Here is a 27,738-nt window from a genome sequence, read left to right as displayed (position 1 = left end):
TGATAAAGACATTTTTCAAGAAGAAATTTTCCTTGGTTAGTTGAAAAGAGCAAACAGCCATGGTAGATCGATAGGAATTGCTTAAAATGTTACAATTTCCCTGAAATTTTGGCACCAATGAAGGAGTCAGATGCTTTATTTCTAAGTACTCTTTCATCATGCATATCTAAGATTGTTTCCAAAATTTAGTTCGCGAAGCAGAATAAGACAATCTTTTAATGTCCAACTTCACGTTTAGTTGAGATGTACTTACTAATTTTCTTTGTACAGCACATGTTTGGGGTGAGATGCAGAGGTACATATGGTAGGAGGCATGGATCTTCCTCTAAGTGTTACGATCTCATACACAGGCAATAAAACATTACTAGCTTTACCTTACGGTTGTAGCCAAATGGCACGGTGTGCTTTCAGATCTAGGATAGCAAGCTATTCTGCAGTCATCTGCAGAGGCTGGTCCAGGTTCTCATCCCAGGCTCTGCTTCAGAAGAGATCCTGAGCATGCCCCAGACACCAGCCTAGGACCTCAGTCGGGTTTTGTTTTGAAAGTTTTAAATTGAGGATATTTTCTTTTAAGAATTGAAGCAGTATTTAAAAGGTTTAATTACTTTGGTCTGAACTAAATTGCATTCACTAACATGGTCAACTGGAATGTGTATTTTTGGCACTGATCATGTGAAGGCCAGCAGCAAGCTTAAAGGGGTGGCAAACATCTCCAGTAGGATTTGCAACTGTATTTTCATTTAACTGCCAAGGCTGTTTTCATGGAAAACAAAACAATAAAATAAAACAACTTGAATTTTGGGGCTGGAGAGATGGCTCAGGTGAGAGGGTACTCATTACTCCTGTAGAGAACTGGAGTTTGTTCCCAGCACCCCTGGAGGATGGCTCATAACGGCTTGTAGCTCCAGGATGTTTGGTTGGGCGCTCAGAGCATAAGCAATCAGTTAAATGTCCACCGAGGGCTGGCTCATTGGATTTCTCTAAGGAGCATCACACCAGACACAGAACAAACGTCTAGGATATCAAAACACTAAAGAATCCAAAATGTTCTTGATGGAAATATGTGGTTCATATGTACAGGACCAGTAATTAAAGTGTATGGCAATTTATAACACAACATTTGAAGCTACAAGACAGCAGCGACACCTTTGAAATTCGAAAAGGAAATGGAAATGAATATATGGAAATAGCCGCTAAAGGCTAAGCTTACAACCAAAAGTAAATTACTGGGAACAATTCCATATCCAATAAAATTATTCACTACCCACAAGGATAAAGCAACGGTGTTTTTTAGACAGGCAAAGCACGGAAGTTCCTGCTCTATTCCCCTTTCTGGGAGGGCATCAGAGGGGTGCTCAACCTAACAGGGAGTGGAGTGTAAGCCAGGCAAGACTACCTGAACAGGGAACATGTTCAGGAAAGACAAAGGAGATCTGTGGGCACAGGGCCAGCCCAGACCAGGTGGGCCACAGCCAGTAGAGCCAGACTACCTGGACGCAGGACAAGAAGACAGTGACAGGATTGGAGTCTTCAGTTTGGTTAGAGGAATCGGAAATGTGGAAATTATAGACATGTAGAAACTATAAAGCTCATGTGTAAACAACAGCCACAGAACTAAAATGACAAATATTATGTAATTATACAAAACAATGAAAAAAGATGACAAATTATGTACAGTGGAGACACACAGGTAGGTGAGGAGTGGAGAAAGCTAAGTGTAAGGGCTGGGGTAGGGAATGAGGTACAGATGGTCTAAGTGTGGGGGCTGGGGTAGGAGTGGGTACAGATGGTCTAAGCGTGGGGCTGGAGGAGGGGCTGGGGTACAGATGGTCTAAGTGTGGGGGCTGGAGGAGGGGTTGGGGTACAGATGGTATAAGTGTGGGGGCTGGAGGAGGGGCTGGGGTATAGATGGTCTAAGTGTGGGGCTGGAGGAGGGGCTGGGGTACAGATGGTCTAAGTGTGGGGGCTGGAGGAGGGGTTGGGGTACAGATGGTCTAAGTGTGGGGGCTGGAGGAGGGGTTGGGGTACAGATGGTCTAAGTGTGGGGCTGGAGGAGGGGCTGGGGTACAGATGGTCTAAGTGTGGGGGCTGGAGGAGGGGTTGGGGTACAGATGGTCTAAGTGTGGGGGCTGGAGGAGGGGCTGGGGTATAGATGGTCTAAGTGTGGGGCTGGGGTAGGAGCTAGGGTACAGATGGTCTAAGTGTGGAGGCTGGAGGAGGGGTTGGGGTACAGATGGTCTAAGTGTGGGGGCTGGGGTACGACCTGGGGTATAGATGGTCTAAGTGTGGGGGCTGGGGTAGGAGCTAGGGTACAGATGGTCTAAGTGTGGGGGCTGGAGGAAGGGCTGGGGTATAGATGGTTTAAGTGTGAGGCTGGGGTAGGAGTGGGTATAGATGGTCTAAGTGTGGGGGCTGGAGGAGGGGTTGGGGTACAGATGGTCTAAGTGTGGGGGCTGGGGTACGACCTGGGGTATAGATGGTCTAAGTGTGGGGGCTGGAGGAGGGGCTGGGGTATAGATGGTCTAAGTGTGAGGCTGGGGTAGGAGTGGGTATAGATGGTCTAAGTGTGGGGGCTGGAGGAGGGGTTGGGGTACAGATGGTCTAAGTGTGGGGGCTGGGGTACGACCTGGGGTATAGATGGTCTAAGTGTGGGGGCTGGAGGAGGGGCTGGGGTATAGATGGTCTAAGTGTGGGGGCTGGGGTACGACCTGGGGTACAGATGGTCTAAGTGTGGGGGCTTGAGGAAGGGCTGGGGTATAGATGGTCTAAGTGTGGGGGCTGGAGGAGGGGCTGGGGTACAGATGGTCTAAGTGTGGGGGCTGGAGGAGGGGCTGGGGTATAGATGGTTTAAGTGTGAGGCTGGGGTAGGAGTGGGTATAGATGGTCTAAGTGTGGGGGCTGGAGGAGGGGCTGGAGTATAGATGGTCTAAGTGTGGGGGCTGGGGTAGGAGCTGGGGTACAGATGGTCTAAGTGTGGGGGCTGGAGGAGGGGCTGGGGTATAGATGGTCTAAGTGTGGGGGCTGGGGTAGGAGCTAGGGTACAGATGGTCTAAGTGTGGGGGCTGGAGGAGGGGCTGGGGTATAGATGGGTATAAGTGTGGGGGAAACTGGGCAAATGCTTTCTATGATTCTTATAATTGCATATGAATCTATACCTCAATAATAAAAAGTTTTTTAAAAAGATACTCAAAGAATTCAGACTAGGAGACAATGTTTTAGGGATATACTGATCAATTTATTTTCTCCATTATTCTTTAAAAAGCTATTTCATGTATATGGATGTTTTGCCTATATATATGTCTTGCTCAACATGCATGCAGTATCCATGGGGCCCAGAAGTGGGCACTGGACCCCCTGGAACTGGAGTTACAGACAGCTATGAGCTGCCATCAAAGCCACGCCCTCTGGAAGAACAGCCAGTGCTCTTACTTATGGAGCCATCTCTCCAGCCTGTGTAGAACTCTGTTCAGAGCTACAAGTCATATGAAAGAAAAAGCTGCTTAAATAAATTTAAGATGGCTTTTGGAGCTGATGAGATGGCTAAGCAGGTGGAAGAACTTGCCAAAGCCTCACACCCTGGAGCTCACATGGTAGGGGAGAATGCGCTCCCTGTTGTGTTTAGGCTCCATTGCTGTGAGAAACACCATGATGAAAGGCAACTTGGAGAGCAAAGAACTTATTTCATCTCACACGTTGAGGTTCAGTCTACCACTGAGGGAAAGCCAGGGCAGGAACACAAGGCAGAATAAGGATGAAGGAGCTCATGAAGCCATGGAGGAGAGATGCTCAGTGGCTTGCTTGGCATGGTTTGCTCAGTATTGCTTTTTCTCCTACAACACAGGACCACTTGCCCCGGAGAGGCGCTGCCACCTGTGAGCTGTACCTTCCTATACCAATTATTAGTGAAGAAAACGCCTTACAGGCATTCTAGTGAAGGTATTTTCTCATCGAGGTTCCTCTCCCCAAGTCAAGGTGACAGGACACTAACTAGCACACTCCTGAGTTCTTATCAGACTTCCTCATGCATGCCATGGCATGCAGACTTATGTACTCACTAAATAAATGTTAAAAATTAAAAAATAAAATAGCCTTTGACAAGTAAGTTTTAATAATGTATCATATTGTGACTTTTTAAAGCAATGGGTAAAATAGTAGATATTTTATAATAGCAATTTAGAGTTGATGATTTATTAAGTATGTTTAAAGTGACGTTGACTTATATGTTTATTGTGTCCCAAGATGCCAGCTTTGGAACTAACTGGCAGCATACTGGGTCAGGAAGCATACGGCAATTACTAATGTTTCTGTTTATTGCGCAAATAGGATAACATAAATTCAAGAAAAATAGGAAAAAAATGCATGACACTTTGATAGAAAGTTAGAGACATTACACAATACCCCATTTTTAACATAAATATTTCAATAGGTTGAATTTTTATCCACTTAAATACTGCACATAAAACTCAATGTGCTAATTATTAGTCTTTGATTAAATATTCTAAAGAACAAATTGTTGGTGAAAACTTCCTTTAGATGGAACTATTGAGAGAAGTCAAGTTTGTCAGAACTTATGGATTGTTCTGCACATTATCACCCCAATAACATTATCAGCAAGTAGCATATTAGCCATAAATCAAGCAACAACGACAACAAAAAAAAATCACAAAGGAGTATTCCAGTTCCATTCTTTAGAAATCCATTTCTTTGTGGCATTTTGTAAGGTTAGTAGAACAAACAGAAACAGCCACAAATAAATACTTTTTATCTTATCAGGCTTTATTTCTGTATTACAACAGGATGTGGGATGGGGAATTGAATTTGGTAGGGTTCAACAAACCTATATTTTACAAAAATAAAAAGACTTAAAAAAACAATTATGGCATATAATTTACTTTTACAGTACAAATCTGTACAAAACTATCACAAAAAATAATACTTTCAACAACAACGAAAAAACCCCTTAAGATACATCCATCACTGACCAGACAGTTTTAAACAAAATGTAGTGATCCAAGTATTTAATTGTCCTTGAATTAAGCCAAAACAAACCCACACAGCCGTCAGGGCCTCAGTCAATCAGCCTCAGTTTCTTCATTGTTCTCCACCTGTCTTTTAACATGACACTTGTTCGGTTGTTGAACTTATAATGTGATAGTATTTTCGTCCAGTTTCCCTCTCCATATTTCCTTACACCACACTTCAAAAACCTATCCTCTTCCCAAATCCATGGCTGTTGAAGAAAAATAAAAGTTACTCAAAGAAACATTCTTTAAAGAGGACACATCTTTTAAAAATCAAGTGATGCTTTGCTTCTTAAAAATGAAAACAATTTTCCTATATACTTTTGTATATATGAACACACATGCGTATATGGTTTTATAAGATCTTACCATTATCACGTAACATTTCAGGGTAGGGTTACACCCAAGATGGGGCAGTCTGTCTCACTTCAGACTCATTGAGATGTCTTAAGCAGCTTTTATCTAATCCTTAATAGATCACTCCATATTTTTAAACAGAACTCATGACTGTTTAGTACTTCACTAATGAACCAGCAAAAATTCTCTACCTGTGCTGGGGGAGGAAAACACACACACATACACACACAACACACAAGTCTTCCGTAAGACAGACTTTCAAAAACACAATTTAAGCTGGGAAAAAATGCTGAAAAAATTTAAATAAAATCTAATACTTTGCATAGACAAAGTACTAACATTTTGTATTTGGCATAGGTGACCAACTAACTATTCCTTCTTTTGGCATGATAAAAGGGGGTTTGTACTACTTGTACACTAATGCTCACAGCTGTATTATCCACAACACTGAAATGAGGAAGCATGCAAGGTATCCACCAATGAATGAATGATTTTTCAGCATATAGTATATGGGTAATATTATTTATCATTAAAATGGAAATTCTGGCAACATAAACCTTAAGAATACAACACTAAGCTGGGCAGTGGTGGCACACGCCTTTAATCCCAGCACTCTGGAGGCAAAGGCAGGCAGATCTCTGTGAGTTCGAGGCCGGCCTGGTCTATAAGAGCAAGTTCCAGGACAGGCTTGCTCCATAGCTACAGCAAAACCCTGTCTCAAAAAAACAAAACAAAACAAAACAAAAAAGAATACTATGCTAAATGGAATAATTTAGATATGATAAGACAAGTACTGGGGCTAGAGAGATGGATTTAGCTCCCAGCATCCACATGGTAGCTTATTAACTATCTGTAACTCAAGTTCTAAGGGATTCAATGCCCCTTCTGACATCTACAGTACCAGGTACACTTGTGGCACACATGTATACATGCAGATAAACACTCATATAAAATAAATAAATCTTAAATAAAATGAAACAAGTACTGTATGATTTTACTGATTTGAGGTGCCTAGAAATGTCAAACTCAGAGACAGGCAGCAAAAGGGACAGCTACCAAGCATGGAAGAGAAAGGAGAAAGAATGTTTTTATGGGTCCAGAATTTGTTTCAAAAGATATGGGTGGACTGTGGCAATGATATGAAAATATGTTTAATGCTAGTAAACTGTACAATGATTAAGATGCACTGAAGAGATAGTTTAGTGGTTAAGAACATATTCTGTTCTTGCAAAGGATCAGAGTTTGGTTCACGGAACTGCAATGGGTGGCTCACAGCTCCTTGTAACTCCAACTGGGGACCCGACACTTTAAGTACTTTACATGCATATAACCTTATCCTAGAAATATCTGTAATTAAAAGTAATAAGCCTTAAAAATCTTAAGATGATACATTTACCATTATGTATATTTTACTACAAATAAAAAAATAAAATTCATATTAGAAAATTCTGGTGTTAAAAAGAAGAAATCAACATGGCCTGAAGACAAATGAGATGAAAACTATCTTACAGATGACTGAATACCAGAGAAACTGGCACTGACCACAGCCAAAATCACTCCAGGTTTGTATGCTACCATAAGACTGTGTCTTCTACGTTGTACCTTCACAACGGCATAATTTATAGAAAAAGCAAAGCCTGTTACAGTAATTCACACTATGTAATATTTGTGAGAATATACTTCTGACAGGCATTTACTTTATTCCTTAATGGAATACTTTAATAAAGAACCTGCAAATTTATTAAAAAGAAAAGACTCAAATACGTTTAACAGACAAGAAAAAAAGCTATCCAAATAGGAATTGAGAAATTTGAATAAAAAATTAAACAACTGAAGGCTCTAATACAACATAAAATTAAGTGTGGCAGTCACCTTCTGAAAGAGTCCTGATGTGGGATTCCCCTCTGTATGCTGTGAATGTGTTTTATTGCCAATGGTTAATAAAGAGGCTGCTTTGGGCCTACAGTAGTACAGAAGAGGGCAAAGCAAGAATTCCGAGCAGAGATAGAGGAGAAAAGAGGGTGAGTCAGAGAGAAGCCATATAGCCATTCCATTAAAAGAGACAGATGTGCTAGAACTTTGCTGGTAAACCAAGAGCCTCATGGTAAAATACAAAATAATAAAAATGGTTTAATTTAAGATATAAGAGCTAGCTAGAAATATGCTTAAGCTATTGACCAAGCAGTATTATAATTAATATAGCTTCTGTGTGATTATTTTGGGTCTAGGAGGCTGGGAACCAATGAACAGCTTCCATCTGCAGAGTTCTCTATCACAAGGTCAATAGTGAACAACTGAGAAATAAAAACAATGTTGATAGTGTCCATATAACTTCTTTGGCAAAGGAAACAATGGCATGATCAATACCCATATGTTCTTTATATCTATCATATGGTCGATATTCTCTCTACAAGAGAAAAACTGTTCTCTTATAGTTATGTATAAATGACACCCGTGCTCTGTCCTCAAATCCAACTAGGAAAGATTGTGTGAGACAGAGATTTCTGGTTTCCAGTCTGATAAGCAAAGCATTTGGAAATTATTGCTCCCATCCACAATGGGAAAATCAGAACACTTGAAAACTATTATATTATAAACTATTATATTCATCAGAGAATTAGTTATGGGGTAGACAGAAGAGAATCAAAGGAATTAATAAAAGCTAGTTGTGGTGGATGACTGTAAATCCTAGTACTAGTGAGGTAAAGAAAGGAGAAGCAGGAATTCAAGGGTAGCCTTGGCAATATAGAGTTTGAGGTCAGCCTGTGCTATATGATATGATATTTCAAAATTTAAAAATTAATAAATACCCATCTAGGAGCAGGAATGACCCTCTGCCAGCTGGACTGCCTTCACCCCCTGGATTCTGTTCCCCCCAAATCCACTCTTCTGCCCAACCTCTCCCACCTCAATACCCTTCCCCACAACTCCAAAAGACTCCATGAGCTCAGGTACAGTCCACACCAGTCTAGAGAACAGGTGAGTGACCTGGCAGCCAAGCTGCTCCACTCCCTAGAGCTTGATCCCCAGGGCACATCCCCTGACCCTCTCTTCCTTGCCCAAAGCCTAGATAGCTTTACAGGATGCCAGGCTGGTTGGTCCTAGGGATGTCCAGGTAAGACACTGCCCATTAACATTCCCTATAGCCCACCCAACAAACTTAGCTGTATTACCTCCTTGGGCTCCATATTCCTGCTTACAACTTTGGAAGAAGACTTAGGCTTCACTGGAGGCCAGGCTGGATGTAGATACCCAAGATATCACCCATCAACTGTTAACACTCCCTTTAAGTCCATTCAGCATCCCCAACAGCACCCCCACCCCACTGGGCTCCACACCCTAGCCCACAGCCTATAAGCTTTACCTGAGGCCAGGCTAGTCCTAGAGACCCCTGGTAAGACACTTCCCACCTCCTGCTAACACTCCTTAAAGCCCTCCCAACAACCCCAGACTGCATTCCCTCTCTGGGCTTCATATTGTGGCCTACAACTATGAAGGATGACTTGGCTTTACTAGATGCTAGGCTAAGGTTCCCAAAGCCCTGACAGAGACATCCTACTATATTTGAAGACTCACTAGTCACTAGAACCCTTGGTCAATTAGGCTAAAAAACCAGAAAGAACAGAGAAATCAAAAACCCAAAACACTCATTCAACAAATAATGGAGGAGGGTCACCTGTCTATCTGTTGCTTTAATTGGTTAATTAATAAATAAACTGCTTGGCCTGATAGGTCAGAACATAGGTGGGTGGAGTACACAGAACAGAATGCTGGGAAGAAGGGAAGTGAGGTCAGATGCCATGGAGCTAGCCGCCGGGTCAGACATGCTGAATCTTTCCCGGTAAGCCACCACCTCATGGTGCTACACAGTTTATTAGAAATGGGTTAATCAAGATGTGAGAGAGGCTACAAATAATGGGCCAGGCAGTGTTTAAATGAATACAGTTTGTGTGTCATTATTTCTGGGCATAAGTTAGCCAGGCAGCCAGGAGCTGGGTGGCAGGAACAGGATGAAAAGCAGGCCTGCTGTCTCACCACTACAAACAAAGACAAATGCAGGAATCAACACCAAGACCTATAACCATCCCAAATCTAGATGCCTAAACACCAGTGTAAGAACACAATCTATAACAGAAAGGGCAATATAATACCACAAGAACCCAGTGATGGGGGAGAGTCTTCTGTTTTGTATTAATTTCATTGGTTAAATAAAGAGGCTGCTTGGCCCTAATAGGACAGAAAATTAGGTAGGCGGAGTAGACAGAACAGAATGCTGGGAGAAAGAAGCCGAGTTACTGAGTTGCCATGATTCTCCCACTCCAGACAGACGCAGGTTAAGATCTTCCCTGGTAAGCCACCTCGTGGGCTACACAGAATATTAGAAATGGGTTAGATCAATATGTAAGAGCTAGCCAATAAAAGGCTGGAACTAATGGGCCAGACAGTGTTTAAAAGAATACAGTTTCTGTGTAATTATTTAGGGGCATAAGCTAGCCATGCGGGCGGCCGGGTGCCGGGAACACAGCCCCGCCGCTCTTATTGTGACAACCCAGCTATCCTGTGACAGCAAGACCTGAACATTCTAATGCAGCTGAAGCACAAGAAAATGACTTTATGAAAATGATAGAGGTCCTTAAAGAGGAAATGAAAAAACTCAAAGTAGTTGAGGAAAAGACAAACAAAAAATCGGAGGAAATCAATAAACCCTTAAAGAATGCCAAGAAAGTAAAGAAAGCAACAAACAAACAAAACAGGTGAAAGAAATGTTTTAAGACCTGAAAATGAAAATACAAGCAATAATGAAAACACAAACTAAGGGAATTCTGGAAATGAAAAATCAGCTTAAGTGAACAGAAATTAAAAATATAAGCATCACCAACAAAATACAAGAGATGCATGGAACAGAGAATCTCAAGTGTTGAAGATTCAATAGAGGAAATAGATTCATCAACAAAGAAAACGTTAAATCTACAAAAATTCCAAACACAAAACATTCAGGAAATCAGGGACAAAATGAAAAGAACAAACCCAAGAATAATAGGAATAGAAGGGGAATCCCAATTCAAACATCCAAAAAATATATTCAACAACATCACAGAAGAAAAACTTTCCAACCTAAAGAAAGACATGTCTATAAAGGTACAATAAGCTTACAGAACATCAAATAAACTGGATCAGAAAAAAGTCCCCTTGCCACACAATAGCCAAAACACTAAACATACAGGATCAAAAAAGAAAAAGGAAAATGATCAAGTAACATATAAAAGCAGACATATCAGAATTACACCCCATTTCTCAACAGAGACTCTAAAAGCCAGAAGTTCCTAGACAGATGTCTTGCATCCTAAGAGACCACAGATGCCAGCTTCGACTAATATATCCAGCAAAACTTTCAATCACCATAGATGGAGAAAACAAGATATTTCATAACAAAGTCAAATATAAACAAAATCTATTCACAAATCCAGACCTACAAAAGGTACAAGAAGAAAAACTCCAACTCAAGTAAGTTAGATACACATATGGAAATACAGACAATAGATAATTAACACCAACAAAACCCAAAAGAAGAGAAATACACTCTCATACACACCACCACCAACAGCAACAACAACAACAACAACAACAGAAATTAACAATCACTGGTCATTAACATCTCTGAGGACTCAATTTGCCAATAAAAAGATACAGGCTAACAGAACAGGTACAAAAACAGGATTTATTCTTCTGCTGCATACAAGAAACACACCTTAACATTAAAGATAGACCCTCAGAGTAAAGGGCTGGAAAAAGATTTTCCAAACAAATGGACCTAAGAAGCAAGCTGGTGATGCTATCTTAGTATCTAACAAAATAAGACTTCAAACCAACATTAATTAACAGATGTAGAAGGAATTTCATACTCAAAGGAAAAATTCATCAAGATGGTGTCTCAATTCTGAACATCTATGCCCCAGATGTATTTTTGGGGAACCCACATTTATAAAGGAAACATTACTAAAGCTTAAATCACACATTGAACCATACACATTAATAGTTGGAGACTTCAACATCCCACTGTCACCAATGGACAGGCTGTCTAGACAGAAACTAAACAGAGAAATAACAGACATTATGACTAAAATGGACTTACTTAATAGACATATACAGAATGTTTCATCCAAACACCAAAGAATATTCCTTTTAGCACCTCATGGAAACTTCTCCAAAACTGACCACATACTTGGTCACAAAGTAAGTCTCAATACATACCAAAAAATTGGAATAACTCCCTGTATCTTATTGGATCACCATGGGTTAGTGTTCAACAATACAAACTCCAGAAAGCCTAAAAACTCATGGAAACTGAACAGCTCTCAAATGAACCACCACTAGGTCAAGGAAGAAATAAAAAAATTAAAGACTTCCTTGAATTCAATGAAAATGAATGTACAACATACCCAAACTTGTGGGACAGAGTGAAAACGGCATCTAAAAGGAAAGTTTCCTTTTTCTATAAAGAAAGTTCATGGTGAAAAGTGCCTGCATAAAGAATTAGTAGAAATCTGATACTAGCTACTTAATACCATACCTGAAAGTTCTAAAACAAAAAGAAGCAAACACACACAAGATGAGTAGACACGAGGAAAAAAAATGAAACCAAGGGCTGAAATCAATAAAACAGAAACAGAATACAAAGACTCAATGAAACAAAGAGTTGGTTCTTTGAGAAAATCAAAGAAAAAATGGAACTGAGGGCTAAAGTCAATAAAATAGAAACAGAATACAAAGAATCAATTGAACAAAGAGCTGGTTCTTTGAGAAAAATCAACAAAATAGATAAACCCTTATCCAAACTAAAAGGCAGACAGAGAATATCTTAAATTAGCAAAAATCAGAAATGAAAAGGGGAACAAAACAACAGACACTGAGGAAATTCAGAGAATTACTAGGTCATACTTCAAAATTCTGGACTCCACAAATTTCTTGATAGATATCACACACGAAAATTAAATCAAGATCATATAAACAATTTAAATACATCTATAACCCCTAAGGAAATAGAAGCAATCATTAAAAGTCTCCCAACCAAGAAAAGCCCAGGGTCAGATGGTTTTAGCACATAATTCTAACAGACCTTCAAATAAGTATTCTACAATAGAAATAGAAGGAATATTCCAAATTCTTTTTATGAGGCCACAGTCACCCTGATACCCAACCACATAAAGCCTAAATAAAAAGAATGACAGACCAATTTCCCTCATGAACACCGATGCAAAAATACTCAATAAAATACCCGCAAACAGAATCTAAGAACACATATAACACTTGAAGTTCTAGCTAAGTTCTAGCTAGAGAAATAAAACTAAAGGAGAAACAAATTGGAAAGGAAGAAATCAAAGTATTATTATTCACAGATGATATGATCGTATACATAAGCAATCCCAAAAATTCTATCAGGGAGCTAGTGAAGTAGCTAGATACAAGATTAACTAACAACAACAACAACAACAAAATGAGTAGCCCTCCTATATACAAGTGATAAATGGGCAGAGAAAGAAATCTTGGCAATAACACCTTTCATAATAGCCACAAATATATCTTGGGGATAACTCTAACCAAGCAAATGAAAGACAAGAACTTCAAGTCTTTGAGGAAAGAAATTGGAGACAATATCAGAAGACAGAATAATCTCCCATTCTAAGGGATTGATAAGATTAGCATAGTAAAAATGGCCACCTTGCCTAAAGCAATGTACTGATTCAATGCAATCCTATCAAAATCCCATTACAATTCTTTACAGACCTTGAAAGAACAATACTCAACTTCATATGGAAAAATAAAAAGTAAAGGACAGCTAAAAAAAATTCTGTACAAAACAAGATCTTCCAAATACAATACAAATCACCATCCCTGATTTCAAGCTCTACTACAGAGCTACAGTAATAAAAACTGTATAGGTAGAAAAACAGACACGTTGATCAATGGAATTGAATTGAAGGCTCAGATGCAAACCCACATACCTATAGACATCTGATCTTCAACAAAGAAGCCAAAATTATACAATGGAAAAAAGAAAGCATCTTCAGCAAATGATGCTGGAATAACTAGATGCTGACATATAGAATGCAAATAGATCCATTTCTGCCATCCTGTATAAAATGCAGTCCAAGTGGACCAAACACTTCAACATAAATCTAGTTACACTGAAGTGGAAAATAGCCTTGAATACATTGGCAAAGGAGACAGCTTCCTGAAAAAAACACCAAATAGCACAGACACTAAGACTGATAATTAATAAATGGAACTTCATGAAACTGAAAAGCTTCTGTAAGGCAAAGGATACTGTCAATAGGACAAAACGGTGGCCTACAGAATGGGAAAAGATCTTCACCAACCCGACATCCAACAGAGGGCTGATTTCCAAAATATATAAAGAACTCAAGAAATCAGATATCAACAAACCAAATAATCCAATTTAAAAAATGGGGTACAGATTTAAACAGAGTTCTCAACAGAGGAATTTCAAGTAATTGAGAAATACAAAGAAATGTTCAATATTCTTAGCCATGATGAGATTACATCTTACCCCTGTCAGAATGGCTAAGATTAAAAAAACAAATGATAGCTTATGCTGAAGAGAATGTGGAGCAGAGGAACACTCCTTCATTGCTGGTTAGGTAGTGCAAATTTATACGTGAAGGCTCGGGTTGGGGGTGGATGGAAGGGGAGAGTACTGGAAGAGATGACTGGGAAGGGTGTACATTGTGAGGTTGGATAGAAATCTGGTGCGATGAAAATGCCCAGCAATCTACAAACGTGACCCTAGCTAAGAGTCCTGGCAACAGTGGACACATAGCATGAAGTGGCCATCTCCTGTGACCAGATTGGTGACTATCCCAATTGTCAGAGAGCCTTCATCTAGTAACTGATGGAAACAGATGCAGAGACCCACAGTCAAACAAGGGGAGGTTGGGGAATCCTGAGGAAGAGAGGGAAGGATTGTAGAAGCCAGGGGGCTCAGGACAGTGTAACAAAACCCACAAAAACAACTAACCTGAGCTCATAGGTGCTCACAGGGTCTGAACCGACAACCAGAAGCTGCATGGGACTGACCTAGGCACTCTGCATATATATTATAGGTGTATAGATTGGTCTTCTTATGGAACTCCGAGCAGTGGGAATAGGGGCTGTCTCTGACTCTTTCGCCAGCTTTTGAAACCCTATTCCTCTTACTATGTTGCCTTGTCTAGCCTTAATACACGGGGAGGTGTTTATTCTTACTACAACTTGATATGACATATGTGGCTGATATCCATGGGAGGCCTGCCCTCTCTGAAAAGAAGCAGAGGAGGAGTGGAATAGGAGGTGGGAGGTGGAGGAGAAATGAAAGAGGGATTGGGAGGAGAGGAGGAAAAGAAAACTGTGGTTGGGATATAAAAGAATAAATTTAATTTAAAAATAAAATATTATGAAAAAACAATCCACATTTACTGGGAGCAGAGTAAGGAACATAGTAAGTTCTCAGTTGGAGTCATTCCTGGCAGGGTTAACAAACTAGAACGGAACTTATGGCAGTTAACATTTATGAACCTAAATGGTAGAAAACCCTGGGAGTACAACACTTTTAACCTCCAGGATCCTTACCATATTCCAGGGTAAAGCTAATACAAAAGCCAGTGCCTACTTCTGTCAAGGGGAGGGGAGAAGAGTTATTTGAAATACTCTCAAGTTCAAAAAATTCCCATTCTCCTTTATGGATGCCTATTCTCAAAGAAGCTAATTTTACAAAACCCTAATTTATCACCTGTAGTCCCCTCTTGACTTCCTCTCACCCAAAAAATACTGGTGGTAAGTTGACTAAGAAGCACTTATGAAGGTCATAGTCAAGAGTCACTTAAAAAAAAAAAAAGACACCTAGAGACAAGATCACATATAACCCTGCATAAAAACAACCAACCAAAACCAATACAAAGTCATCATGGGCTAATAAAGTAGCTAATTGGTACAGTAGTACTTGTTTAGTATCTACCGGTCCTATCCTCAACATGGTGATGTGCAAAAAACAAATGAAATTAGCTGTTGATTATTTTGACTATTATGCTACTGGGATAGTCATCTATGCAAAATAACTTTGAGCCACAGGAAATATTTCTAGTGGGCTGAGTCTCAAAGCTCTTACACTTGAAATGACCCAAGTGAAAATAGGTTGGAAAAAAAACAGACACATCTTAAATTGAGTAAGAAAAATATTCCAGACACAGTAAAATAAAAGGACTAGATTTATTGATCTGTTGTCAAGAGTTGGAAAGTCAACATAAACTACTGCATCAATAGTTTCACATACTGGAGAAATGGCATTCTGATTACACTAAGTGGGAGAAACAACTAAACCCTGAAGTTGATCAGACTTATAAGATCTGATCAAAGCTGGGTGGTGATAGTGCATGCCTTTCATACCAGCACTTGAGAAGTAGAGGCAGGAGGATCTCTTGAGTTCGAGGCCAGTCTTGTCTACAGAACGAGTTCTAGGGCAGCCAGGGCTAAGCAGAGAAACCCCAACTTAAAATAAAATAAAACAAAACACTCCTGATCAAACGGTTTTATTTTTTTTGTGGTGGTTTTCAAATGCATTAAGACTCTTATTTAAGTTAGGTCTATTAGGAAAACGAGTATAAATGCTTACTTTATGTTTATAAATATTATTCAATAGAGTGAAAATACCTGTTTTTTCTTACGTCTGTGTTTTTCATTAGTGTCTGGCGAATCCCCTGAAATACATAAACTATTGTGTCCAGTGGTTCTTCTGTTTCCTTCTGTCGTTATTTCACCTATGAATAAAAACATTAATATTAGCTTGATGGTGGTGGTGCATGCCTTTAATCCCAGCACTTGGGAGGCAGAAGCGGGCAGATCTCTGAGTTTGAGGCCAGCCTGGTCTATAAGAGCTAGTTCCAGGACAGGCACCAAAGCTACACAGAGAAACCCTGTCTCGAAAAAACAAACAAACAAACAAACAACTATGAACATTAAATACTGCTTTACATTAGAGAAAGGGTGAACTTTCCAAAGATTACCATGAAATTCCTGTTTACTTTAGCTACTCTAAGAAATAGAGCTCTATATGTTTAATTCTTTTTCCTTCAAATCTGGAAGGAACATTAAGTCTAGAACTACATTTGACTACCAGAAGTGTTCTCACCTCCAGAAACATATTCCATCGCTTGCATAAAAAAGGAAAAATACTTTTGGTATAGGATCACTGAAATCTTTTTATGATATTTAATAACAGAATATTCTTCTCAGATATACATCAACAATAATCACCAAGACAGACCAACAGTAGGATGTACCATTAAAAAAAAAATCCTTTCCAAAACCACAGAGAAACCCTGTCTCGAAAAAGCAAAAAAAAAAAAAAAAAAAAAAAAAAAAAAAAAAATCCTTTAAGGGACTGGTAAGACAATTCAGGCAGTAAGTTCTTAGTGTACAGTCTGGTACCCGAGTTCTATCCTGGTGGAAGGAGAGAACCAACTTCTGAAAGCTGTCCTCTGACAACTGGCACATGGAGGCAACGGTGAGAGGACGATTGCTGCAAGCTCATGGCCAGCTTAGGACACAGGTACTTTTTGTCTACTACAAACTGTTCTCAGACCACAACAGAATTAAACAGAATTAAACATCTGCAAGCTCATGGCCAGCTTAGGACACAGGTACTTTTTGTCTACTACAAACTATTCTCAGACCACAACAGAATTAAACAGGAAGTCAACAATAGAAAGATACTTAGAACAACCTTCAATTAGTTGAAGATTAAATAAGCAAGTACAAAGTGAAATATCACTTTAATTAAATGGAAATCCAAAACTAAAGCAATAACTAAGGAGGGATTTCTAGCACTGAGCACATGTCCTAGGAAATCTAGTCAGGTAAAAGAGAAAACTAACTCATACACAAAGATAGAATATGTCATGTTAATGTTAGACTTCAACACTGTAGCAAGTCAAAATCAATCTGTTTGCAAAGCTGTGACCAAAAAAATACTTCCAAATACACTTTCTTTTTTAAAGAAACACAAAGGACAGCAGATAGTCTTTACCACACAGAAGAATTTAGAAATCATAGACTTAAAAAAATCCAGACAAATAGGAAATAAAATGAAGACACAAAGAGAGAATCCCAATTTCAGGGTTCATGATAATAAACTTAAATCAATAAGGAAGAATTTCATAGGGATTATATTAAGAAAAGAATGCTTCAAGCCCTGATTACACAAAACATAAGAACTAGGCATGATGTCACACACAGGTAGACTCTGGAGGCCAAAATAAGAGGATCACAAGTTTGAGATAGGGCTAGACTACACTGCCAGATTCTGAACTGAACAAAATCATCCAATTTGGTTAGTTTGATTCCAAACCAACTAAAATCAAGCTAACTAAGAAAAACAGAAGATTGACTTTTGGGGAGAAACTTTTGTTTAAATAATTCTACACTCCAAAGCTTAAATTTATATTTACAGTCACAAATAGAGCCAGTTTTCAAAGAACTTCATGTTTTATTCAAACTTAAAAAAGTATGGTTTATTTATGAGTGGGCACATGCGTGTGTACCTGTGGAGGTCAGAGGGCAACATGAAATATACTTTACTCAGGCATGCATTGTAGTGAAGCTGGCAATGATTCAACATTAATGAGCCAACAACACAGTGCCTTTAAATAGAAAAAAATAAAACAAGATTGTGTATTGATTAACTGATAAAAAATGTTATTGAAGATCAAAGAATCTAACTTTTTCTATTTTCCCTGGAAGTACTGATTCAGAATTCACTTAATCAATGTTAATAATGAGTTTTAATTCCATTCATTCCTCAAAAAAGTCTGAAGTTGCTAAACATAGGTAAGCAGAAAACCAATGCTACTTACTACCACCGCCAAATAACTCAGACTAGAACATCAAAAACAGCCAAGTCTCTAAAGCTGGCGTTTGGTCTTCTGAGCGCATCTTGAGCTGCGGTGGTAAAGTAAACAGCTAGAGCACCCCTCTACATCTAAGACTATAGCAATGGTACTCACTTTGAAGAATTCCAATTTTTGCTTCTTTCTTATTAAAATCTGGTTGACTGCTTTGTTGTTTCAACTTAGATAAGACCGTCTTGTGAGACCTAAATAAAACATGATAGTTAGTGACTAATTCCAGAAACTAGTGAATGTATAGAAGGAAAATGATGTCACCTTTGCAATAGGATCTTCTACACTGGCCTGACTCTCTTGTTGCTCTCTTTAGTGACCAATGTTAGTTTTTAATATTTCTATTGTCAAACTTTCTTTTATTTCATCTTTTTACTGTTCATCTACTCAGAAAGCAAGATTCTATCAGTTTTCCAAATAGACTGAGAAGGAAAAACAAAACAAAAACAAAACAAGAAAGAACCCCCAAACCCTACTCAAATTACAAAGAATTTATTTTCCTTCTCTCCTCTGGCCTCTAAATCATTTTCTGCAGGAGAATTTTCAAAATTTCTTTATTTGATGGTAGATCATGTGCTTTTCAGCATCCAAGACTTTTTCTTTTTTAAAAAAGGTAAATTTATACTGGAAATAATGGATGTGGCATATTTTTCTTCAACAGCCCTGATTTTATAAAGAAGCAAATTAGAACCTAAAAAGCAGTGTGCCTGAACTTACATAGGTATTTTAGCTATACTCTTATCCACGAAAACATTCCACGACTAGCAAATTCTTTCTTACCTTTCCTCTCTCCTAAAGTGTTCTATTGTATTGCATTATATTCTTTAGAAGGCTATTCTCAAACTCTTCACCTCTCAGTCTAGCCTCCATCCCCATTGCTGCTCCACCTTGGAAAAATAGTTCTTTCCTCTGGACCTTTTCAAGAGGAACTAGCTTAACCTTCAATCTCCCACAAGTCACAGTGCTCCAAACAAGTGTTTCACCTTGTTTTTTTTTTTTTCCGGTGTTAGGGATTGTATCTGGGCCCTTACACATGCTAAGCAAGGGCTCCATCACTGAGATTTATCACCAGCTTCAGTAGTTTTTATTTCTAATAAAAGCTACTCCAGCTTCCACAGAAATCTCAGCCACCCAGGAATGCTACTGATATCATCTTTTATCATATCTCGTTTCCAGTCTTTATCCTTCCAAGAACTTCACCATTCACCCATCTTTCTTATAGTTAGGGGTGTGGTCAAGAATTATTTTAAGTAAGGCATTATGGTGCATGCCTGTAATCTTAGCACTAAGAGGCTGAGGTAGGATAATGAGTGCAAGTTTGAAGCCAACACAAACTTTACAAAGTTCCACACTAGCCAGGGCAGCATATTGAGACCCTGTTCCCTTTCCTCCCCAGATATAGATAATCTAATACAGTGTTTTTACGGACAAATCCTATAATCTTGGATTCTTACATCCTAATCACCAATCCTTTCCACACTAAGTTAGCCAACCCCTCCCATATATCCACTCAGCAAATCAGTTGATATTTCTATAATAATTTACACAGACTTTCTGCTCTTTGGACATGTTAGGTTTAGATTGTCCTTCACAGCACTTATAGTAGATCAGAAAGAGTTTCTGCAAATAATTTCATATAATTGGAATATGGGTGCTGTGGGAGCTCCTCCAGGCTTTAAGATACCTGCTCAATTGGGCATGTTCTCTTATACTATAAATGCAGCTGTAAAGTGTGTGTTCACTCTCTTCTCTTGCTAAACAAAGATTCGATTCAGAGTTTTTGTTCTGAAAATAAGGGGGGGGGGTGCTGTGGAACAATGGTCTTGTACCCTGTCACTTGTATTGTTTTTAATAAAATGCTGATTAGCCAGTAGTCAGGCAGGAAGTATAGGTGGGGTGACAAACAAGAGAATTTTGGGAAGAGGGAAGTCTCAGCCTGAAGCTATCATCTAGAAGCAGAGGAAGCAAGATTAAAATGCCTCATTGATGAAAGACACCAAGCCATGTGGCTAACACAGAAAAGAACTATGGGCTAACTTAAGATGTAAGAGTTAATAAGAAGCCTGAGCTAATAGGCCAACAATTAATAATTAATGTAGATCTTTGTGTGTTTCTTTGGGACTGAACGGCTGCAGGACCAGGCAGGACAGAAACTTCTGTCAACATATGGAAACAAAGAAAATGTAGCTTCTAGCCCTTCCTGTTCTAGCAGGGAGTCTTTGTTATAATGACAGAATACCAGAACGAGCTCATATGCTCCTTATTTGTTCATCAATAGTCTATTAGAAACCATGCAAAACAACCCTAGATTCCATATCAAAGTCTTTATAGCTAGAAATTCCAAGACATTTCAGGGTCTTGAGTATCTATTCAGTTAGAGGTCTCTGAGCTGTATCTAATTATACCATTTACGTGCCAACTTTAACATATTTAAATCTACATGAATTGCATTCATCAGTGATTTTAGGGACAAAGAAAAATGTCACTTTACCTTATTACAGATACTGTATTCATTAAGGATTCAGTTTCTGTACACTGTTGGCCACCAACACTTTAAAAGAAAAAAAAATTCTAAGAATATATACAAATGGATCTCTGTATAAGAGAACTACCTGGCATAGTCAAGACATATTTCAATACACAAGACCATCCTGGTTGAATTAAGGACTTACAGAGTCCATGAAAAGGTGGCCACTTTTTGCTCAGATGTGATTGAAGAGGTTACAAATCAAACTTCCCCAAACACAAGTTAAGCACAGTTAATATTGCAACCAAGAATCTTTCATGTTTTCCTTTAGAAAACTCCTATTCCGTTAAGTTTTCTTTTAACAGCTTTACTTGAGCACAACTGATACATAAAAAACACAACAAGTGTTAATGTATATAATTTGATGGGTTCAAGTTTATTTCCTTACCAAACATTTGTCTCAAACTGAACTTTTGGGGGATGTGGTAATATGCAGGAAGTGAGATAATATATTATATAACTCAGACAAGACTCACTCATGCCCCTCCTGCTTTAGTCTTTCATGTGCTCTAGCATAAAAGTCATGCACTGCCACATCCACTGAAGTTTAGAAACAAAACAAAACAACACCACCCACCTTTTTGATCTCAGTAAAACAGCATCAAAACCACAACATGGCCATTTTCAATTCTATTCCTCCAAGAGGTCCATTTCTCTTTTCTGTGTGTTTTACATACACACACACACACACACACACACACACACACACACACACACACACACACTTTTGAAGACAGGGTTTCATGTAGCCGGGTTGGTTTCAAATTTGCTATATAACCAAAAATGACCTTAAACTTCTGTTACTGTTTCCAGCTCACAAGTGCTAAGTATATGTTACCATTCCAGGTTTTATACTGTGCTGGGAATCAAATCCAGGGATTTGTGCAAGATAGGCGAGTACTCTACCAACTGAGCCATACCCCTAGCTTCACATATAAAAAACTCTTAACCAGTTAGGCATACACACCTTTATCCTAACATCTGGGATCTCTGTGAGTTTGAGACCAGCCTAGTCTACAGCGTGAGCTCCAAACCAACCAGGGCTACATAGTGAGACAAAATAAAACAAAACTTCCCTTCAAGGTTATGCTCAAAACTAAAACCTCTACCTATCTTAATGACAATATCTAAATTTTTAGATTAGTAATGAACTATGGGTTTTGTGCTATAGTTTATTGCCTATAATTCTTGTTACTCAAATGGCTTATAAGCTGTATTAGAGAAAATAGTCATCTCCTTCAGTTTTATAGATGTAAATTTTCAATTTTCCTGGCATTTGTCTACCCTCACAATCACACTGCCAATGTCGCACCTGCTTCAGTCGCATCCCGTCAATTGCTGTCCTGCTATTGGCCATCTGATGTTGACTCTTCCTGGTTTAGCTTCCAGAATGGACTTCATATTTGCTTACCAATTTCAATCCTGTCTCTAGTTTTGACTTTCCTCTCTGTAATTAGTACTCGGTCAAATTTTTATTGTGTGTCTGGCAATGAGTCAGGCATGAAGGATACTGAGCCACTTAAGATGTTCAAAGTTAATCAGAACCCTTCAAATAGGTCTGCACTACATCATGCGTGTGCTTGCATGCTCTTGCATGCATATGTACATACAGACACACAAACAAAAAACCCAAAGCAAATAAAAAACTAAAAATAACAAAAAACTTCAAACAATTATTAGTCTTATGATAAAGAGATAATTTATTTCCACAGTTAAGGGTTTATCATGAATGCATGACTTGATGGCTTGTACTCTGAGAGCACAGACCTAACAATCTAAGCAGAGAGCTGAGCTAGGCAAAATTTTCACAGGTGATGGTGGAGGGAGACTCTGAATGGAAAATATGAGCTTATACTGAAGAGAATAAAAATAAGGGAAGGAGGAACTAAGGAACTTTTCCAAGAACAAATGATAGTATTTGAAGGTCAGAGAACTCTGTTCTGTGTTGCTAGACAGTAAAAAGTAGGAGGGCAAAGCAGATAATGTTTAAGTAAGCAAAAACAACAAAGACACCAAAACCTGCAAAAAAAAAAAGTCCTTTTCTTTCCTTTTTTTTGATTTAAAGAGTTACTTTTTTTTTATGTGCATGCGTGTTTTGCCTACATATGTATGTGCTCCATGTGAGATGGTGAGAAGAGGAATCAGATTCCTTGGATCTGGAGTTACAGAGAGTAGTGAGCTACCAAGTGGTTAACGGGCACCAAACCTGGGTGCTTTGCAGAAGCAGCAGATGCTCTTAACTGCTGAGCCACTTCAGCCCTGACAAAGTTCTTTTTTTCCTTTTTGTGTGTTTGACAGAGTCTTGCTGTGAAAATAGACCAGGCTGGCTCTGAACTCAAGATCCTCTTGCTCTAGCCTCCCAAGTGCTGGGATTACAGGGATGGGCCATCATGTTTACTTTAGAATTTTTTTCTTTTTTTTAAATATTTATTTATTTATTATGTATACAATATCCTGTCTGTGTGTATGTCTGCAGGCCAGAAGAGGGCACTAGACCTCATTACAGATGGTTGTGAGCCACCATGTGGTTGCTGGGAATTGAACTCAGGACCTTTGGAAGAGCAGGCAGTGCTCTTAACCACTGAGCCATCTCTCCAGCCCCCTAAAAATTTTTTCTTGCTGGGCGGTGGTGGTGCATGCCTTTGATCTTCACACTCAGGAGGAAGAGGCAGGCAGATCTCTAAGTTCAAGACCAGACTGGACTACAGAGTGAGTTCTAGGACAGACTTCAAAGCTATAAAGAGAAACCCTGTCTCGAAAAACCAAAAAATTGCTTTTCATAAAATTTAATGGGTAGAATACTATTCTGAGAAGCTGGATGAAGTAATGTACATCATGTTATTCTAGCACTTGAGAGTTGAAGGTGGTTGGATCAAAGTTCAAGGTCACCCTCTGGTACATCACTACTTTTGTACTTTGTGGTCATTAAGTAAAATAAGGGTTTCTTAAATCCAAGTACCACAATAATGCATATGTCAACTAATAACTCAGATAACTGAAATGAGGATTGGGAAGGCTGCAAATACAGTAGATATCCTGGTCAAAAGTATGACTTATATGACTCAGTTGTTAACATAGAATCATGAAACTCTTAGGTAAATGATGAAGCTTAAAAAAAAAAATCAGCCTGAGTGAGGTAATGCAGACCTAAAAGATAAAATACCATATGTACTCACATGTGGATGTTAGTTGTTAAGTCATTGATAAGCAAGCTACAATCCACATCACCACAGTGGTTATGTAGACAATAAGGGACTGGGGGAAGAGGGATGGATGGATTCCCTAGAAAATGGAAATAGAACAGTTATAGATAGATAAGGAGAAGGGGCTGAAATTGGATGATCAAACAGAAAGGGAGAAAAAAGAGGGGGGAGGGAGAGAATATTGGAAGGAACAGCTAAAACTAAGGGCCATTGAGGCGTCACATGGAAACTTCATACAGGAGTAGCTTTCTATGACAATATACATATATGACAGTGTTCTAAATAAAATCATCAAATAACAGGAGAGACACAGCCCCAAAGAATATCAACCAAGTATCTCGTCACCAAATGATGCTTCCAGTACTGGGAATGGGTTACACTTAATTGAGATGTTGGTCAAAGGGGTCCCATGGGAACCCCGAAACAAACTAGGCTGTTGGTGACTTTCCACAGACAATAAGGCCCTATTGCTAAAGACAATACCTACACAACTCAATGAATATGGAGAGGTCAAACTGGTGCCTAATAGAGGCTTTACCCATATTGACTAATGTTCGTAGTACTGGAGTACACTCTGCATGCTACCAAAGAAGAAAGGTAAAGGCCAACCCAGCTACAAATCCTTCAATCTACAACCATGACCTTCCTGCAATATACACCGGTACAACAGTTGCTCAAAACTTGTGGGAGTAATCAATTAACATCTGATTTGAGTTAATCCCACTCCATGAGAAGGAACCCATGCCCAGCACTGCTTAAGTGATTAAGAACCTGGGACTAGATAGTCCAGGGACCTAGGAGGAAAACAAATACTACTGTTCTGCAAAAGGAATGTAGCAATAAAATGACACCTAACAAGATTCTGCATTCCTCATGACCTGTGTCTGGCTTAGCAATCATAAGCTTCTTCCTGTAGCAGCTGTGAACAAATACAGAGAGCCACAGCTAGACAATATACAGGGGGAAAGACTTTAAAACACTCAGCCTTAAAAGGGATGTCTCATCAAATGCCTCTCTTCAGGGCTCAGAGAATTATGTGCAAGAAAAAGTAGAAAGTGTTAGAGCCAGCAGGGATAGAAGACACCAAGGAAACAAAGCCTTCTAGACATCACAGGGCTGGCGTACATATAAACTCCAGAGATTGGTAGCATACATAAACAGGGCCTACGTGAGTCTGTATCAGATGGCATCCTGGTGCTGAGAGGGGAAGTGGTGGACACATACCCCTTATCACTAACCAAGAAACTATGTACAACTGATAACCACTTGAAAATAATAAATTAGTTTTCTCTAAGGGGGTCTCATTGGGGAAAGAAACCATTCTTACGGGTAGGCTCCATGCCTAGCAGTAGATGGCAACATCAAATTAATTCAGCAGCACCTTTGTCTCATAATGCTAAGTCAGGTGCTTTTTTTCCTTTTCTATCTTATAAGTCCTTTGTGTATATATTAGGGCTTCTGGTTTTAGTTTTTATGTGGTTCCTTGGTGTACAAAAATGTATCTCTGCACCTGTATGTGTTTCTTGTGCTTTTTCTTTGGTTCTTTTTCTTGTTTGGTTGTTTTGTCATATTTATTTTTGATTCATCTCATTTTATTATTATTTCTTAGATAATATTATTATTTCTTAGATGCCTGTTTGTTTTTTAATGAGAAATGGAAAAGGATGTGATGGAGGAAGGTCACTGGCTAATAAAGGAACTGCCTTGGCCCATTTCATTGGTTAGAAGATAGGTGGGAGGAGTAGACAGAACAAAACACTGGGAGGAAGAGGAAGTGAGCTCAGACTCGACAGCTCTCCTCTCTGGAGCAGACACCTCAGATAGACGCCATGCTCCCTGCTCCAGGGAAGATGCACGCTATGAAGCTCCGACCCAGGATGGACTTAGGCTAGAATCTTCCCGGTAAGACCGGTGCTATACAGATGATAAGAGATGGGCTAGTTCAGGTGCGAGAGTTAGCCTAGAAGAGGCTAGGTAGAAATGAGCCAAGCGGTGTTTAAATGAATACAGTGTCTGTGTAATTATTTCGGGGCATAAGCTAGCCGAGCAGGCGGCTGGGGTGTTGGGGACGCAGCCCCGCCGCCGCTCCATATTACTACAAGGATGTTGATCTGGATGGGAGGAGAGGTGAGGGAAGAATTGGAAGGAGTAAAGGGAGGGGAAACCATGATTAGAATATACTGTATTTTTAAAAACCTATTTTCAATTAAAAAAAAGTATGTTCATATCCTGCCATTAGTTCAATCTATAGTACTGAGAGCTAAAAGTTTTAAGTTGGGAAGAAATTTAAACATTTACTTTTGCAAAAGTAAACCCTGGAATTCACTTTAAGGATGTATTATGTGGAACCAAGCTATATTATAACGATACAAATCGTCAGAGAAGGATTTCTGAAATGGAAAGACAGTGGATAGATGAAGTCAAGGAGAGTCAAGAGTATAGAAAAACAGATGAGACCATGAAGGGCTCTACCTCCCACTCTGTACTATGTCTGTGTCTAGGAGACTTGTGAGATGACTGAGTGGGGCTACATAAGGAGAACAAAGCACATGAACTTACTTAAAACAACTATAATTTAGGTTTTAATTCTATAATACAGCACTACTAACATTGAACACGGAGGCTTAAGTTACACGATATACTGGTCTCAGGATCATTTATTTTCCAAATATAATACATTAAATAGAGCCAGAATGAGATATTTAATTCTCAAAATGGTTTGTTTATCAATGACAAAATAGGACTTTAGTGCAGCCTTTGAGATGAATGAGGAGCAAACCATGCTCTGATACATAGGAACAAAAAGGAGAAGATTCTGGGATGATTTAGCCTTAGTCCTAAGGGGTTATAAACAGTCACCTTTAAACAGTAGTTAAGATAGCATCCTTGGAACTTTAAATATTATGTGGGCTACTAAATCCATTTGTCTAGAAATCAAAAGGTTTTAACTACCTAGCTTTGGGTTAAGTGTACAATAACAAAGAATTTATCATGGGTTAAACACAAGAAATCTTGGGTTGACAAATGGCTCAGTGGATAAAAGCACTTGTTCTGTAAATCTGATGATTTCATTTCAAATCCCAGAATCCATCCTGAAAGGAAAGAACCTACTACCCGAAGCCCTCAAACATTTATACATGTACTATGGTGCACATATGAATGCATACACACACACAACAATAATAAATAAAATTAAAAAAAATAAGAATCTTTATAATGGTCAAATTTTATCATCTTCAGTAGAGTTAGCTCAAAAAACAAAAGTGCAATATTTATCCTTAGAGTCTTGAGAGATGGCTCAGTGAGTAAAGGTTATTGTTTCTTTTCTGCTAAGCTCGACTACCCAGAACTCATTACCTGGGGCCAACATAATAGAGAGCCAGCTCCCACAGCTTGTTCTCTGACACTTGCACATGCACACACACGCCAAAATGTTAACCTTCTTCCCGTTCCCCACCTGGGTGCTGTGGCATATTCTGAGTGTAGCATCTGGGTGGTAAAGGCAGGAGGATCAGGTTCTGTTTCAAGTGAGCCTCAGTGACTTAGTGAATGTTTGATCAAGGGCAGCATCAGTTACACAAAAGCTGTCCAAAAGAATAAAACAAAAAACAAATACCAAAAAAGCACCACCCCTTGGCTGAGGATGTAGCTCAAACAAACAAAATTCCTAAAGCAAACCG

At 39.1% G+C, this 27,738-nt stretch overlaps 1 protein-coding gene across 4 annotated transcripts in view; it reads right to left on the bottom strand.

Annotated features, from left to right (window-relative positions):
* Positions 1-3,217: 3,217 nt before the first annotated feature.
* The window catches only part of Terf1 (telomeric repeat binding factor 1), a 39,212-nt gene continuing 14,691 nt past the window's right edge, over positions 3,218-27,738 (bottom strand). Inside the window, exons 7-10 of one of the 4 annotated variants that reach the window (XM_075971415.1) lie at positions 20,820-20,879; positions 18,434-18,522; positions 16,083-16,189; positions 3,218-5,230 (exon numbers count right to left, since the gene is read on the bottom strand). In XM_075971415.1, coding sequence (XP_075827530.1) covers positions 5,069-5,230; positions 16,083-16,189; positions 18,434-18,522; positions 20,820-20,879 — 418 coding nt within the window. In that variant the 3' untranslated portion in view covers positions 3,218-5,068. The remainder of the gene's footprint in view (positions 5,231-16,082; positions 16,190-18,433; positions 18,523-20,819; positions 20,880-27,738) is intronic. The other 3 variants (XM_075971417.1, XM_075971418.1, XM_075971416.1) reach the window with 3 other exon arrangements.

The sequence above is a fragment of the Microtus pennsylvanicus genome, chromosome 5 (assembly GCF_037038515.1).
Source record: "Microtus pennsylvanicus isolate mMicPen1 chromosome 5, mMicPen1.hap1, whole genome shotgun sequence".
Taxonomy (NCBI): domain Eukaryota; kingdom Metazoa; phylum Chordata; class Mammalia; order Rodentia; family Cricetidae; genus Microtus; species Microtus pennsylvanicus.
The sequence above is the reverse complement of the archived record's forward strand: the minus strand, read 5'-3'. Positions and strand labels throughout refer to the sequence as shown.